Source organism: Eschrichtius robustus, chromosome 12, assembly GCF_028021215.1.
Source record: "Eschrichtius robustus isolate mEscRob2 chromosome 12, mEscRob2.pri, whole genome shotgun sequence".
Taxonomy (NCBI): domain Eukaryota; kingdom Metazoa; phylum Chordata; class Mammalia; order Artiodactyla; family Eschrichtiidae; genus Eschrichtius; species Eschrichtius robustus.
The window spans coordinates 39,660,795-39,678,224 of NC_090835.1; the positions used below are offsets into that span (position 1 = coordinate 39,660,795).

The window sequence follows — 17,430 nt, forward strand, 5'->3', positions numbered from 1 at the left end:
TTTTAATATTTTATTATTTATTTATTTGGTTGTGCCAGTTCTTAGTTGCGGCAGGTGGGCTCCTTAGTTGTGGCTTGCCAGCTCCTTAGTTGTGGCATGTGAACTCCTAGTTGCGGTTCCCTGACCAGGGATCGAACCTGGGCCTCCTACACTGGGAGCACAGAGTCTTATCCACTGTGCCACCAGGGAAGTCCCTGTGGTAGTTTTTGTTTTTGTTTTTTTATCTGAGTTGTCAAATGTGTGTGTGTAAAGTTGTTTGTAGTATTCCCTTATTGTCCTTTATACATTGGCAGATTCTGTGGTGTTATCTTCTGTTTTATTCCTGGTATTAATAATTTGTGGGGCTTCCCTGCTGGCACAGTGGTTAAGAATCCGCCTGCTAATGCAGGGGACACGGGTTTGAGCCCTGGTCTGGGAAGATCCCACATGCTGCGGAGCAACTAAGCCCATGCACTCCAACTACTGAGCCTGCACTGTAGAGCCCGCGAGCCACAACTACTGAAGCCCTCATGCCTAGAGCCTGTGCTCCTCAGCAAGAGAAGCCACTGCAATGAGAAGCCTGCACACCGCAACGAAGAGTAGCCCGCACTCGCCACAACTAGAGAAAGCCTGCGTGCAGCAGCGAAGACCCAACACAGCCAAAAATAAATAAATTAATTAATTAATAAAAAAATACTAATTTGTGACTTCTCTCTTTTTTTTTCTTTGTCAGTCTCACTTGAGGTTTGTCAGTTTTATTGATCTTTTCAAAAAAGATTTTTCTTTCTTTTTTTTTTTTTTTTGGCCATGCCACGCGGCTTGCGGGATCTCAGCTCCCTGAACCCAGGCCATGGCAGTGAAAGCCCAGAATCCTAACCACTAGGCCACCAGGGAACTCACCTCATTGACTTTATTTATTGTTTTTCTGTTTTCAATTTCATTGGTTTCTGCTTGTTTTTTATTATTTACTTCCTTTTGCTTGTTTTGGGTTTTGTTGCTTTTCTTTTTGTTTTTTTTTTAGGTGTTTGAGGTGCAAGCTTAGATTATTGTTATGAGGCTTTTCCTCTTTTCTAACATATGCAGTCTGTGCTATAAAGTTTCCTCTCAGCCCTGCTTTAGCTGTGTGCCACAAACTTCAATATATTTTAATTTTCAGTCAGTTCAGTGTGTTTTCTTTTTCTTTTTTTTAATATTTATTATTTATTTTGCTGTGTCGGGTCTTAGTTGCAGCATGCAGGATGTTTTAGTTGCGGCATGAAAACTCTTAGTTGTGGCATGTGGGATCTAGTTCCCTGACCAGGGATCGAACCCAGGCCCCCTGTATTGAGAGCACGGAGTCTTAGCCACTGGACACCAGGGAAGTCCCAGTTCAGTGTGTTTTCTAATTTCCTTTGAGACTTCCTTTTTTAATTACTTAGGAGAGTGTTGTTCAGTTTTCAAGTGTTGTAGATTATTGATTTCTAGTTTGAGTCCATTGTGATTGGAAAACATATTCTGTATTATTTATATTCTTTTAAATTTCTTGAGGTTTATGGCCTTGGATATGGTTTATCTTGGTCCATGTTCCACAGGCATTTGAAAAAAAATGTGTGTTCTGCTGTCATTTGGTGGAGTAATCTATAAATGTCAATTATATCCTGTTGGTTGATGGTGTTGTTGAGTTCTTCTCTATCCTTGATGATTTTCTGTCTAGTTGTTCTACCTATTTGTTGATGGAGGAATTTGAAATCTCCGACTGTAATTGTGAGTTTGTTTGTTTCTTCTTTCAGTTCTATCAGTTTTGCTTCACATAGTTTGCAGCTTTTTTGTTTAATGTATACACATTTAGGATTGCTATGTCTTCTTGGTGGATTGGCCCTTTTATCACTATGTAATGTCCCTCATATTACCATTATATAATATCCCATATTTGTGCTTACTATGTTCTTCCTTCCTTCCTGATGTTCCAGGGTTCCTTCTTTTAGAGTTATTTCTTTTCTATTTAAAGAACTTCCTTTAGCCATTCTTTTGGGGTAGGTCTGTGAATGACAAAGTCTCTTAGTTTTCCTTCATCTAAGAATGCCTAATTTCCCCTGTATTCCTGAAAAATATTTTCACTTGACATAGGGTTCTGGGATTACAGTTCTTTTCTCTTTCTTTCTTTCTTTCTTTTTCTTTCTTTCTTCCTTTCTCTCTCTCCCTCTCTTTTCTTTCTTTCTCTTTCTTTCTTTCTTTCTTTCTTTCTTTCTTTCTTTCTTTCTTTCTTTCTTTCTTTCTTTCTTTCTTTCTTTCTCTTCTTTCTTTCATTGTGTTGGGTCTTCATTGCTGCATGTGGGCTTTCTCTAGTTTCGTCAAGCGGGGCTACTCTTCGTTGTGGTGTGCGGGCTTCTCATTGCGGTGGTTTCTCTTGTTGCGGAGCTTGGGCTTTAGGCACGCGGGCTTCAGTAGTTGTGGCACGTGGGCTCAGTAATTGTGGCTCTTGGGCTCTAGAGCGCAGGCTCAGTAGTTGTGGCACACGGGCTTAGTTGCTCCGTGGCACATGGGATCTTCCTGGACCAGGGCTCAAACCTGTGTCCCCTGCATTGGCAGGCGGATTCTTAACCTACAGTTCTTTTCTTTCAGCTCCCGAAAGCTACTGTGCCCCTTCCTTCTACCCTCCCTGGTTTCTGCTGTCATTCTAATTGTTTTTTTCAATAGGCAATGTGTTATTTTTCTCTGGCTACTCTTAAGCTTTTTTCTCTGTCTTTAGTTTTCAACTAAGTTCACTTGTGATGTGTTATGGCATGGATTTATTTGGGTGTATTCTGTTTAGGGTTCGCTCAGCTTCTTAAATCTATATGTTTATGTTTTGCCAAATTTGGGAAGTTTTCAGCAGTTATTTCTTTGAGTACTTTTTCAGTCCTACCCTCTTTTCTCCTCTTCTTCTGGGACTGTGAGGAAACAAATACTAGATTTTCTGTTACAGCCCCAGGGGTCCCTGAGGTTCTGTTCAGTTTGTTTCAGTTTGTTTTCTTTCTGTTGTTCAGATTGGGTATTTTCCATTGTTCTGTCTTCTAATCCTGATTTTTTTTTCCTCTCTCCCCTGTATTCTGCTGTTGAACGAGCCATCCACTGAGCTTTTTTATTTTCCTTTTAATACATTTATTTATTTATTATTTATTTTTGGCTGTGTCAGGTCTTCATTGATGCATGCCGGCTTTCTCTAGTTGTGGCGAGAGGGGGCTACTCTTCGTTGCGGTGTGCAGGCTTTTCATTGTGGTGGCTTCTCTTGTTGCAGAGCACAGGCTTTAGACGCTTGGGCTTCAGTAGTGTGGCACTCGGGCTCAGTAGTTTTGGTGCATGGGCTTAGTTGCTCTGCGGCATGTGGGATTTTCCCGGACCAGGGCTCGAACCTGTGTCCCCTGCATTGGCAGGCGGATTCTTAACCACTGCACCACCAGGGAAGTCCCCACTGAGCTTTTTATTTCGGTTGTATTTTTCAACTCTAAAACTTCCACTTGGTTCTTCCTCATATCTTCTATTTCTGTGCTGATATTTTATTTCTTTGCTGTGGCTTTCTAATTTTTTTAATCTGTTTCAAGCATATTAATAATTACTCGTTGAAGGATTTTTACAATGGCTGGTTTAAAATCTTTGTCAGATAATTCTAACATCTCTGTCATCTTGGTATTGGCATCTATTGCTTCTTTTTTCTTTCAGTTTGAGATCTTCCTGGTTTTGGACATGTTGTGTGATTTCCAGTTGGAACCTGGATATTTGCATACTTTATTGAGATTCTGGATCCTACTTAATCTTTCCATTTTAGTTGGCTTTCTTTGACACCACTCCAGTAGGAAGGGAGGGATGCTGCCTTTTTACTGCCAAGTGGAAGTGGAAGTCTAGGTGACCCACTCGACCTCTGTTGACACTTGAGGGTGGGGCACTTCTTTTTACTGCTGGGTGGATGTGGGAGTTCCAGTGTCTCTACTGACACCACAGGACAGGAGGGTGATGGTTACAGGCTGTCAGGGATGAAAGTCCTTATTCCGTACTTGGCCTTTTCTGACTCCACCCAGGTAGCCCATGTAGCATGTTGGGTACCTTGTTACAGCCCTGCGAAGGTGGAAGTCTGGGCTCCCCACAGGGTCTTTGCTGGTGTGGATGAGGGTGAGGCCACAGTTTTTTCTATGGTGTATGGCTGGAGTAGAGTGGTTTTTGTCTAAAGATTTTCTGTCTTTCTAGGCTGTTCATTTTCTGGTCCTTTGTCTAGAGAATGCAGGCTATTGTTGATGCTTCTTTTTCTTTTTTTTTTTAACACTTTTATTATTTATTTATTTATTTATTTATTTTTGGGCTGTGTTGGGTCTTCGTTTCTGTGCAAGGGCTTTCTCTAGTTGTGGCAAGCGGGGGCCACTCTTCATCGCAGTGCGTGGGCCTCTCACTATCGCGGCCTCTCTTGTTGCGGAGCACAGGCTCCAGTCGCACAGGCTCAGTAGTTGTGGCTCACGGGCCTAGTTGCTCCGCGGCATGTGGGATCTTCCCAGACCAGGGCTCGAACCCGTGTCCCCTGCATTGGCAGGCAGATTCTCAACCACTGTGCCACCAGGGAAGCCCGATGCTTCTTTTTCATCTGTGCTTGTTGGTATTCCTGGATTGCCAGTTTCTTCTGCTTTAAGTCTGAGATATATCAAAAAAGAAAATCCAGGGGACTCACCACTATGTCATTGCTCAAGTCCCAAGGTCCCTAACCAGTCTGCTTCTTCTCTCCAAACTTTCAGAGTCCTCTTATATTTATTTAAAACAAATAATGTCTAGAGTTTTTTGTTGTACTTAGCAGGAGGATTGGGAAAATACTTCTTAGATGTCTGTATATTGATTTTGAGTTAGGGAATGTTTGTTTTCAGTAGCCTTGTCCCTTAGTCTTTTCCGTCATGGCTTCTTCCATCTCTTTTATGCCTGAAGTCCTTTTCTGCTCCTAGATGAGACAGTCCCCATCCATATTCTTCCCTTGCACTCCTCCACTCTGCTGGGTGACTACTTTGTAACTCTCTTCTCTTCTCAAACCCCTACCCTCTCAGGAGATGACCTGGCTTTTTTTAAAATTATTATTAATTAATTTATTTATTTTTGGCTGCATTGGGTCTTCGTTGCTGTGCGTGGGCTTTCTCTAGTTGCGGCAAGTGAGGGCTACTCTTCGTTGCAGTGCGCGGGCTTCTCATTGCGGTGGCTTCTCTTGTTGCAGAGCATGGGCTCTAGGTGTGCGGGCTTCAGTAGTTGTGGCATGCGGGCTCAGTAGTTGTGGCTCATGGGCTCTAGAGCGCAGGCTCAGTAGTTGTGGCACACAGGCTTAGTTGCTCCACGGCACGTGGAATCTTCCCGGACCAGGGCTCAAACCCGTGTCCCCTGCATTGGCAGGTGGTTTCTTAACCACTGCACCACCAGGGAAGTCCCCTGGCTTTCTACTTCACTGAGAAAACTGAAACCACCAGAAGAGGACTTTACCAGATGCCCTCCACTGCCTCCACTCACCCACTGGCATCTAACTATATCTGTGGCTGCCTGGCTGTTTCCACCACGAATGTCCCATGCTTCTGTTTGACCCCACATCCTATCCCCTCTTGCCCATCCAGAGACCTTGCTTCAACAATTCTTCTTTCTCTCTCCTTCAGCATCAGTTTTTGCTCTCCAATGGATTGTTCTCTTCAGCAATAAAAGCATAAACATGCTTGTATTTTCACCTTAAATATACAAACTTCTCTCTATTTTATCTTCCACATCCATTTCTGTGCTTCCTGTCTTTGCTCCCCTTTACATCAAAACTCTTTGAAAAAGTTTTTTGTTTTTGTTGTTTTTTCCTACTCTTTGTCTCTAGTCCCCCCTCTCTAATTGTCAAACCCACATCAGACTGGCTTTTGTCTCACAACTCCAACAAAAGTACTTTTGTCAAGATCACCAGTGACCTTTTTTTTTTTAAAAAAACATTTATTTATTTATTTATTTTTGGCTGTGTCTGGTCTTAGTTGCAGTGTGCAGGCTCTTTGTTGCGGCACACAGGCTTCTCTCTAGTTGCGGCAGGCGGGCTTAGTTGCCCAGTGGCGTGTGGGATCTTAGTTCCCCAACCAGGGATCGAACCCGCGTCCCCTGCACTGGAAGGCGGATTCTTAACCACTGGACCACCAGGGATGTCCCACCAGTGACTTTTACACTAAATCCAACGTTCAGTTCTTGGGCCTGGACATTGATCCATCTTGATCCATCAACAGAATTGGACTCAGCTGGTCCCCCATCTTCCTTGAAGATCTATCTTCACTTGGCTTCTCTCCTGACTTTCCTCCTACCTACTTGGCTGCTCCTTTTCTATGTCCGTTGTTGGTTTATCCTCATCTTCTCAATCTTTTAATGTTCATGTGCACAAGGCTCAGTCATATTACACTCATCTCATTGATGATTTCTTCTTGTCTCATGACTTTTAGACACCATCTGTATAATAATGATTTTCCAGTTTATATCTCCAACTCAGACTTTTCCTGAACTCTGGACTAGTTTATCCAACATTTCTTTTTTTTTTTTTTTTTTCTGTTCAAAATGTTCTCTTTATATTAGAAAGCAGAGCTAATGCTTGTTGGTGGAACAAGAACATTTTTTGAAGTTCTGAGGCAGTTCAGTCCAGATTATAACCCTATGATTCTGAAAGGGGGAAGTATGAAATTGCAGGTTGTTCTATCTTCTTTTTTTTTTTTTTTTTTTTTAACATTGGTTCAAGTTATCCAACATTTCTGTTGGATGTTAGTAGGCACCTCAGAGTCACCATGTGCAAAACTGAACTCCTGGTCTTCCTCAATACCTGCTTTACCTACAACCTTCTGCAGCTCAGTTGGTGGCAATACCATCTGTCTAGTTGTTCAGCCCTAAAACCCAGGAGTTCTCCTAGATTGTACACTTTGTCTCACTGTACATATCCCATTTGTTGAACAGTTAAGCTGGCTTTCAACAGATCACAAATCTACCCCGTCCCATCACCTCCATTGCAACCACATTGCTCCAGGTCACCTTCAGCACTGGCCTGGATGACTGTGAGGGCCTCCTCACTTGTTTCCCTGCTTATAGTCTATACCACACATAATAGTGAGAAAATTCTGTTAATATGTCAATTCCATGCCCAGTCCTCTTTGACCCCCCAGGTCACTGTGAGTCAGCTCCAGCATCCTCTGATAACATGGGCCTCTGTGCCATTCCTCAGATACACCAGGCTCACTTGTGCCGGGATCATCTGGGGAAGTTATATTTTTAAAAAAGCCGTTGATACTCAATTGACATTGTCTTAAATTTATTATTTTTAGAAAAATTGACATCTTCCTGATTGAAAACTTTTCTGAAAACTTTTCCTAACCAGAACTATGACTCCCTTTTTATTTACCTCTTCTTTTGTGTCCCTTGGAAAGGTTTTAGAGTTTTATTTATGCAAATCCTATTGCTTGATGCACATATATTTTATTGCTTTTTTTTTTTTTTTCCTAAGAACATTCTTTATACCTGAAACAAGTCACACCTCCTGTGATTTCATTGGAAAAACAGAAACTGGAAGAAGTATTTCTGTAACTTTATCAGAGGAACACAGATCAATGTATTTAAAGGAAAGCTTAACTTGAGTTTAGACATGTAAATCAGTTTAGGAGAACATTGTGTACTACCTAGCGTATTCAGGTTTTGCTACTTGAAAGTTGACTATGAATTGATTTTTCTACCTTAATTTAACTAATAGATTTCTAGTCATACCTACTATATTCCTGGCAAGGGGCTAGAGATATGATGATCAACAAGGCCACGTTTTTGCTCTTGGGAATCTCATAGACTTGATTTTCTCCTCCAATACAAACCAAGCTCTATAGAAAGAGCTAGTTTAAGATATTGCAGATTTCATGAAGGTAGGCACTCACTTGAAAGAATAGCCTTTAAAACTCTTGAGTCCACGCAATTATTTTTCTTGTACTCATTGAAGTTATTAGGTACCTGATAAAAAATAGCAAGAGGTTGCACCGTAAGGAATATTTCTCCTAAATATGCAATATTAGACCAATGAACATGGACTGTCATATTTCTAGCATTATGGAGAGTTCTGGGTTAGGTGCAGGTGCCCCTTCAAGAAAACTTGATATTAATGTTTCAGTATCAGCAATAAAACAGCACTTCATGTGTTACTTATAAAGGAAGATTTATTACCTTCATATCCTCTTTTTTTTTTTTAATTTATTTATTTATTTTTTATTTTTGGCTGTGTTGGGTCTTTGTTGCTGCACGCAGGCTTTTCTGTAGTTGCAGCGAGCGGGGGCTCATTGCAGTGCGTGGGCATCTCATTGGGTGGCTTCTCTTGTTGTGGAACATGGACTCTAGGCACGCGGGCTTCAGTAGTTGTGGCACTCGGGCTCAGTAGTTGTGGCGCACGGGCTTAGTTGCTCCGTGGCATGTGGGATCTTCCCGGAGCAGGGCTCGAGCCTGTGTCCCCTGCATTGGCAGGCAGATTCTTAACCACTGCGCCACCAGGGAAGCCCCATATCCTCTTAATAATGTATTTCTTCCTTTCATCAGGTATAATCTCATACCACAGCCTTTTGGCCTTAAAGAGTAATTTAATCTTCTTAGTTCAGAAAACCTTTTAAGCCTTTATTGCTATTTTTTTTTATTTTAACATCTTTATTGGAGTATAATTCTTTATTGCTATTTGAATGGGATTCTTTTCCATTATTTTTCAACTAGTTATTGTTGGTATGTACAAAAATTTATTGGACTTATATATTTATTTTGTAAGTGTTTCTCCTTGGAACTATTAAATCTGAACTCTCTTTCCAGCTTTAATTACTCTTTGGTTGATGCCCTTGTGTGTTCGGATTGCTCTTGACTCTGTACTTGCTGTGGATCCTACATGGGGCTGTCTTTCTCTCAGATCTTTTGTGGGCTACCTCCTGCCTGCCCTCAGGCTCTTGGCTCTTAGGCCCTGGAGCCCAGAGGCTGGGATAGGGGGCCTCTCCTTGGCCCTCTCCTGGCTCTACACAGGACCTCTATCCAGGTATTTAGAGCTCTGAATACAATTTCCAGTTCACCTTCTTTTAACCAAGCTTCATGATCAGTTAGAGCTTGGAGTGGATTTAGTAGTCAATGGATATTTGTTGAAGGAATAAGTGATTGACTGAAGTATTTGTCTCCTCCTTTCTAGACTACCAACTAGCTTTTTTTATTTTTTATTTTTCCAGCTAGCTTTATTGGGAATGCTCTTGTATTTGGGAACTTATTTTTCAACTTATTTTCCAACTCCTCTGTTGATTTTTTTTTCTAGTCAATGTGAGTATATTTTGTCATATATTCACCTAGCCTTATTTCATAGTAACTTCCACCAATATTGTACATTCTAAATAACTATCGATTTGCCAATGATAGTTATATTTTTCATTGGTCTAATGCATAATGACCACTCCCACACTCACTATGTAATCTTCTGTAACCTGCTAGGTTTGTTGACTTTGATGTTGCTGTTGCTGACTTGATGACTCTTTCCTCCCTCTCAGATTCAAGCTTCTTCAGGGGAGACCAAATACACTGGTGCCTTGGACTGTGCAAAGAAGCTATACAAGGAAGCTGGGATCCGAGGCATCTACAAGGGGACTGTGCTCACCCTCATGCGAGGTAACCTTTGAGGCCCTCCATCTGAGGTGATTTGCCACAGGGGGTCTTGCCTGGATCTCCCGATGAGCCTTGGCACCATACATGCCACAGCTCTGACAGGGCCGGCACTGTGTGTCCTGGTTTTAGGCCATCTTACCTCTGGCCAGCATGGACACACATGAGGATGGGGGGACCCTCCATCCTTCTGATAGGCTGGCCCTCAAGGATGGAAATCATGAGCGTGGCAGTCGGAGGGGAGTAGCAACTGGAAATCGTGGCTGGAGGGATGAGTGGGAAGAAAGAATGACTTAGGAGCAGTGGAGCTCTTTTTGGCTTGAGAGGCATGTCCTATTGGGGTGGCAATAGAAGAGACAGAGACAGCTCTACCCTTGTTCTGAGATGACAGCTTGGAGGAAGGCCAGATGTTAGCTCTGGTTATAACTGCTTGGAGTGGGCATATTAGTGGGGACCACTCAGAGGGCCTTTGAAGATGAAATAATGTCGTGCATGTTAGCGCTCACTCACACCAGTGCTCGCCCCAGAGCAGCATCTGATCACTGCAAAGTGATTATTGCAAATAGGAAGTGCTGCTGAGGAGCTTCTCGGGAAACCTTCAAGGGTCCAAAGCCAAGCTTGGTTCTTCTAAGATCAAGAAATCTTTGAGAATTTTATATCATTTAATTTACCTCTTTCTTGCCATAACAGATGTTCCAGCCAGTGGGATGTATTTCATGACATATGAATGGCTGAAAAATATCTTCACTCCAGAGGAAAAGAGGTGAGGAGAACAGAAGAACTTAGAAGCCACTTTGCCCAATCATGGGTAGGTTGCCCTTCCCTGTTAGTGGATATGAAGGCAGAAGTGGGACTTGCTTCTGTCTCCATGTCCACTTTCCTCTTGTTGCTGCTGAGGCCCAGCTAATACTAATACTCTTTACCCTGTGCCTCACCCGGTGGAGGAAGTGTTTGAAACAAGTGCATGAAACCTCCTTCAACGAGTGGCAGCTACCATGTCACAGGAGCTTTGGCCTTGGACCTCCTCCCTCCAGCCAGTTTCTCCCTTTCTGTGGCTGCCCTGTCTGCACAGGAGGGATGGTCTGAACACCACTCTCACAGCCTTTGTCTGACTGGGGCTGTTTGGTATTCTGCAGTGTCAATGAGCTCAGCGTGCCTCGGATCCTGGTGGCTGGGGGCATCGCAGGGATCTTCAACTGGGCTGTGGCAATCCCTCCAGATGTGCTCAAGTCCCGCTTCCAGACTGGTTAGTAGAGGAGAGTGGGGTAGATGGGGTTGGAGTGGGTCCCAGAACTGGCTTCCCCTGTGGTACAGAGTTCTTAAGGCCCTAGGGATACTCACTCTCCACAGTAGCACTCAGCATCTGTCTGGCCAACATTCTCCCTTGCAGTCATTTGTGTTCTAGGAACGCTAGACTCATTTTCTTGTCAGCCTAAACATAAAATAAGTGAGAGAAGGACTTCCCTGGCAGTCCAGTGGTTAAGACTCCGTGCTTCCACTGCAGGGGGCACAGGTTCAATCCCTGGTCGGGGAACTAAGATCCCACATGCTGTGCAGTGTGGCCCAAAAAAAAAAAAATAGTGAGAGAAGAAGTCAAATCAACCTTCCTTCCCTCACATGAGCAGAAGGACTGTTTCATTCTTCATTCCCTTCTCCACTCCCTTGGCACCAGTAATCCAGACATTTGTATCTGTTTGTCCCAAGGTGAACTGTGTTGTCTGTGGACTGGTCCCAGATGACCTGCAAGGTGTCCTCTCACTGGTGCTGTGGCCCTGCAGGAAGACTTGACTACAATATTGTCCCCATGTAGGTCACCATGGTCAGGTCAGGAAGCTTCCTGAAGCCGTAACAGTTGGTTTCTGCCCACAGCGCCTCCTGGGAAATATCCTAATGGCTTCAGAGATGTGCTGAGGGAGCTGATCCGGAATGAAGGAATCACATCCTTGTATAAGGGATTCAATGCAGTGATGATCCGAGCCTTCCCAGCCAACGCAGTGAGTGACAGGCAGGGGCTGTGCTTTCCCTTTGGGGCTCAGAGCAGGGTGCAGGTGGGCTGACTTTTGCTTGCTTCTGGGATTGAATTGGGGGCTCAGTTTTTCCAAATCCCACCCTCAGTCAGAGCCTCCTTATTTGTTCCCTTTCCTGAAGCTGTCAGGAAGATTTGCCTTTGTGATTCTCTGAGGTGAGGAGCTTTGATTTCCTGGCCTGGCCATCAGAAGTGGGCAGTTGTGGGACATGCATTTTCTTTCCCTTTTAGGAATGAGAAAGCACAGCTTGATTCCGTGACCTGGGGTGGGAGATTAGGAAGGGGTTTTGGTCCTGACAGGGCCAGTCAAGCACAGTGCTGGGGTCTCTGTGAATAGTCACAACTCCTGTTGGCTTTTCTCTTCCTTCCAACCCCTTCTCAGGCCTGTTTCCTTGGCTTTGAAGTTGCCATGAAGTTCCTTAACTGGGCCATGCCCAACTTGTGAGGCTGAAGGCTGTTCAAGGCTTCAGGATGCTGGAAGCTGTCATCGAGGAGGAACAGTGGGCAGGACTAGGCTGTCCTGAAGTATGAGGCGGGGGGCATGGTGGGATGAGAGCTCTGTGCATGGACTTGTTGAGACCATTGTCTTAATGACATCCTCTTCCTGGTATAATTTGCCATTTTGCAACTTGAGTCCACTCTTGTCAATTTAAGGGATCTCATGAGGATTTGGAGATGGAGTAAGTAGCTTCTAGACCAGATACTACCTGTGGCCAGAGTGCTATCTATTAGTTGACCACTGGCCCTACTACACCCAAAATACTCCTTGAGAAAGAGGGAATCTCAGCCTCTCACTGGAGACACTATGCATGTTTTCAGCCATCTGACCAGGAACTGGGGCCTTCTTTGATCCCTAGCCAGGAACACTCACCAGATTTCCAGGGTATCATCTAATCCTGGCCTGCACATGGGAATGTGGACTTGAGGCCCACATCTGTCTGTCCAAGTGGACTGAGCAAATGTGCCTAGGGGCAGATAGCCTGTTAACAGTCAGGTTTGTTTTTTTTTTTTAATGCATGCAAGTAATCAAAATTAAAACTAGAGTAGCCTAATTTCCAGGAGTAGGTGGAGAGCTTTCCCTCCTACACAGTGAGGAGGAGAATTTTGAACCGACAGTCCCAGCTTGCTAGGATAAGTGAGAAAGCCCAGGGTGTAGGAAGGATCTTTTTGCACACTCTTGTCTCATGAGAGCGCCCTATTTTAACAGGAAATAATAAATATTGTTTCTAATTTTTGCATTGTGTGAAAATTTTTTCTTTTGATTCTGGGTCATTTCAGCAAGCAGCCTCTGTGGCCTTGGTGGAGGCTGTTAGGGATCCAGTATCCTTCCCTGGTTGCTTCAGGCAGGGGTTCTAGCAAGAGAAAGAGGAGGAAGTTTTGGCCAGCCCAGCCTTCCCTGACTGCCCCAGCTCCAGCTGCTGGAGGGTGAGGTGGGGTGGGGTGGGATGGGGCAACTTGATTGGTAGCTGTTCCCATAGCTCTCAGTGCAAGCCTGGCATGCAGGCCCCCACAGGGCCGAGCCTACAGCCCATCCTTTCATTCTTTCACCTCTCTGCCCTCAGCCATGGGTGTCTTAGCTAACAGATGGAGAGTCAATTGTTCTAAAAGGCCAAAAGCAATCCTGAGTTTTCATATGCACTTTGGGGTCACTGTGTGATCTGATGTCTGGCATTACTAATCAGGCTGATGATGATGACCAGGTGCAGCCGGAGGAGGTGAGGGAGTCAGAATGGAGAGTCACCAGCTAGTCTGTTCTTGGCTGGGGGAGGGAGAGGCTACCAGAGCTGGGCTTCTCTGGTGTTGTCCCATCTGGCAGTCACAGTTCTGGCACTTCCCACCTCACTGCAGCTGCACAGAGATCCTTGGACTTTGGCTTTAGAGCTATCACTCAGTGTAAATGGGTGAGAGGGGAAGGGACCCACCCCCATCTGGGAGTGGGTGTGGCCAACCTGGCTGGAAGCTGAAGATTTGGGGGTTTAAGGAAGGAGGATTTATTTCTGGGAAGATATTTCTGGATGATGGTCAAGTAAAAAAATAACAGTTTTAGGGATGAAAATTGTGTGCACTCTGCCTGGGGAGATTAATTCAGTGTTATGCTTTTCCCCTCTCATGCTGCAGGATATCTTTGTTGAATCTCTCACTGATTTGGAGATGGCCACATATGTGTCTCCTGGAGCTCTTCTATGCACTGCCCAGTCCTTGAGACAGTCCTGAAACCTCGGCCTTTTCCTGGGACCTCCTGTGAGTGCATTTGCATTCTAACCAAATGCCAGCCATTCCCATGGCTCAGGATCACTTTTACAGTCTCTGCTTCTGGATAATTTACCCTTTGAAACAGCTTCCATTTTAAAATGGAATATTTTGATTCCTTGATATAAGTGGTGGTAGATTCTTCTACTCCTTTGGGTATTCAATAGATGTTAAGTCAAATAAGGAAGTGCCTGGAGGCATATTTGTGAAGGGAGCAGAGCAGATGGTGAGTAACTCCCTCCTGGCTGGCACTTTCTGTTTATGATGCACTTTGAAATGCCACCTGTTCCTGATATATCTCTTCTCTCCCTGACGGGGGGTACGGGTAGGGGAGAGATTGGGGCCCTCCTAAGCAATTTCTTGGACTGTCACAGACAGCCTTAAGTAGAAGCCAGTGATTGTTACAACAGCCAGCCAGTGATAACAGCCTCATCCAGGCACAAAGAAGAGTATAATTGGGTCAAAGGTAAAGGACAGAGGGCAGGTTGTTTTAACCTCAGCCTATTAGAAGCAATAGTAGCACCATTTCTGCCGTAAGGTCATAGCATCTCTACCCACAGTTCTTTCACCACAATTCTTTTGAGGCTAGAACCCCTTATTCCTTTTCCAGCCGCTTCATGGATTCATTCTCATCTCTTTACCCCATGTAACTCAGTGTTTAATGGGTAGGGATTTATACCCCCATTTTCAGATGTGGAAGCCAAAGCTCAGACAGGGTAAACTGATCTACCATGATCATTGGCAAATTGATAACAGAGTGTGGACAACAGAGTGGTTTCTGGGTGTCCACAGGCCTGAAGAAAGGCTTGTGATGCTATCAGGGGCTGTCCCCAGACTGCTTGACCTAAACTCCAAGAGGCCTGTCTGTACTGTAGGGTCAAAGCCCAGGCAGCTGGCCTGTGAGTCAGGCTAGGGGTGGCACACAGAGTCCCAGCAGGCACTGGGAAGGCCCCAGGGCCAAGTGCTCGCTGAGGGCTCCTTTTTCTGCTTTCTTTGCTCTAGTCAGCATGCAGGCCTGTAGCTCTCCAGCCAGGCTCTCCCTTGCTTCCCAGGTTCTGTCCTTGCCCTGAGACGGCTAGAGGCAGACCCTAGGTCCACTGCAGAGACTGACACTTTCTCAGGACGGTGTCCCAGGGAGGGGCTGGCTCTTAGGTGCAGAAATAGGCAGCCCAGGAATTAACTGCTCCCTTGAGCATGGACGCTTGTTAAAATAACTGGACCAAAGGCAGTGGCCTCATGGGGGCGGCATTATGAAGGCTGAAATACAGCTTGGGTTAGGGCAGAGGAAATATAGCCCACTTCCCCACTCCCCCCTGTCCACTAGAGGCTAATGGACACTTCTAAGGCAAAATAGAAACTGATGGTGGTAGATAATAAACATCCTGGTAGGACTGGACCAGGGAGCTGGCATGTAGAGGTGGTCAGGTGACCAACAGGTCCCAGGAGATGGGTGGGGGACTGGAGGGGCATAGAGAAGCAGCCCCTTTGGGCAGAGAAGAGGGAGGTGTTCCTGCTGGGGCTGAGTCCCCCACGTAGGTAGAGGGCATCAGAGGGCAGAAAGTGTGTAAACCAGGGGGCCTGGGCCAAGAGCAGGCTGTCTTCCAGAGAAGTCTGGGGGAGTATGGGCATCTACCTTCTTCCTGGAAGGAGAGGAAAAAAACCTTTTAAATAATAAACCTGTCAAGAGTACGTGAAACGGGGCGGGGGAGGAATAAATTGGGAGATTGGGACTGACATATACACACTACTATGTATAAAATAGATAACTAATAAGAACCTGCTGTATAGCACAGGGAACTCTACTCAATACTCTGTAATGGCTTATATGGGAAAAGAATCTTAAAAAAAATAAAGAGTACATGAAACAACTGTTCCATTGGAAATAGCAGTTGGTACCCTACCCACGTTCATTTTCACCAGACTCACTGCTCTTGGACTAGACATGTGCCCCACCTGTGTTACTCAGCATAGTTGTGAACACTTCTGAGAACTGGCCCCATCGTGTCCATGTCTGCCTGAGGTTGGTGATGTGGCAGTCTGTGCAAGATGATGACTACATGCTGGGTAGTGAGTAGGACTGGGGTAGGCTGAGTGCCTGTCAGGGCTCTAGGGCCTCCTTTTCTCTACCATGGATGCTGTATTTCTCTTGCTTTCGAGGGTCTCTGCTCTTGACCTTTTCTACCCACCATTACTTGCTGTTGGCAGCTGTTTCCCAGTTACTGGCTGCCTGTGGGTTTGGTTGCCATGGTAACCCCCAGTGGTGCAGCTGAACAGGCTTGAATGAAGGTGGTCCTAGAAGGGTAAGCGTAGAAGATGGGGGCTCAGGCCCCTTGTATTCTCTCTTGTTCCAGGGCCCTATTCTTTTGCCAACTCAACTGGGCATTCATGAAGGCCCTTGGGACTCCCCTTGCTATTGAAGGGTTTCCCAGAAGGGGCAGAGATAGATCCCTGCTCTGGGGACCAGGTGCAAGGGGAGGGGAGTCAAGATGGACCTGGAGGCTGGCTCTCCATCCTTACTCTGAGGCTGGTCTGTGGAGACAGGTAAGGAGCAGCTATGGGGTTCCTGATTTCAGTGGCCGTCATTTCCTCCAGGTCTAAGGATGCCTTTGAATGCCATGTTTGCTAGGTGGATGGATGGCCAAGCTATGGGGTACCTGAGAACAAGTCAGGAGGAGCAACCTTCTGGCAGAGGCTGTCAGGGGTTCCTTGGAGTGACGGGGAGAACCTGCCTGCAGCCAGCTCTGTTGTCAGTCCTGGAGTAGCCTCCTCCTACCCTATTTTGCAACTGAAGTTGGAGTCCTAGCTGTACAGGTGCCTGTCCCCCTGTCAAACATGTAAAGCCTGACAAATGGGCCAACTAGAGAGTAGAGCTGTGAATTTGCCTTTCCAAAGGGTTAGTGGTAGGACTGCTTGAAGTGGGTCAGATCCTCAGGTATGGCAGTGCAGTGGGAGCCCCATCCAGGTTTCCTGGGCATGGGCTGACTCCTGGAAAACTTGGAAGGGTCATTCTACCCACGAGCAGAGAAGAGTTGAGGTACTCTGTCCCTCCAGCTCCTCATTGCTTGTCCTTAGTGAAGTCTTCACATTCTGAGATCAGAAGCATAGCTTTGAAGCAAAAGATCCTAGTTCCGAGCCTGAGGTCAGGAGAGCAGTTTCACTGGCTCTTCTTGCTGTGTGGAAAGTTATCATTCATTCATTCATTCATTCAGTAAATCTTCTCCAAGACTGTGCAGTAAGGACCCAGCAGGGAACAAGTTGGACTCTACCCCTTCCCTAACAGAGTTGATGGTCCAGGACTCCTCCCAGGAGTCAAGAAACTTGTTCAGGGAGACACTGCTGTTTAGAATCACAGGCTTACCTGGCCTAGAGCTTGGGTGGCTTCTGCATCAGTGGGGATCGGGTATTCCTCCTTCTAGAAGCTCAGTTCCCAGAAGCACTGAACTCCTGGTTGTGTGCCAAGCCAATATGAGAGGTCCAAGTGAGGATTTTAATTAATACTGGGTAATTACTAGGTGGAGCTTAACCATCCCAAATGCCTTACAGGT

The 17,430-nt window shown here is 45.3% G+C and overlaps 1 protein-coding gene across 2 annotated transcripts in view; it reads left to right on the forward strand.

The window, feature by feature from the left end:
• Positions 1 to 15,709, forward strand: part of SLC25A20 (solute carrier family 25 member 20) — a 34,775-nt gene extending 19,066 nt beyond the window's left edge. Inside the window, exons 5-9 of one of the 2 annotated variants that reach the window (XM_068558799.1) lie at positions 9,498 to 9,615; positions 10,300 to 10,372; positions 10,746 to 10,855; positions 11,479 to 11,603; positions 13,754 to 15,709. In XM_068558799.1, coding sequence (XP_068414900.1) covers positions 9,498 to 9,615; positions 10,300 to 10,372; positions 10,746 to 10,855; positions 11,479 to 11,603; positions 13,754 to 13,849 — 522 coding nt within the window. In that variant the 3' untranslated portion in view covers positions 13,850 to 15,709. Of the gene's footprint in view, positions 1 to 9,497; positions 9,616 to 10,299; positions 10,373 to 10,745; positions 10,856 to 11,478; positions 11,604 to 12,017; positions 12,870 to 13,753 lie in introns of those variants that run through there. The other variant, XM_068558800.1, reaches the window with a different exon arrangement.
• The last annotated feature ends 1,721 nt before the right edge of the window (positions 15,710 to 17,430 follow it).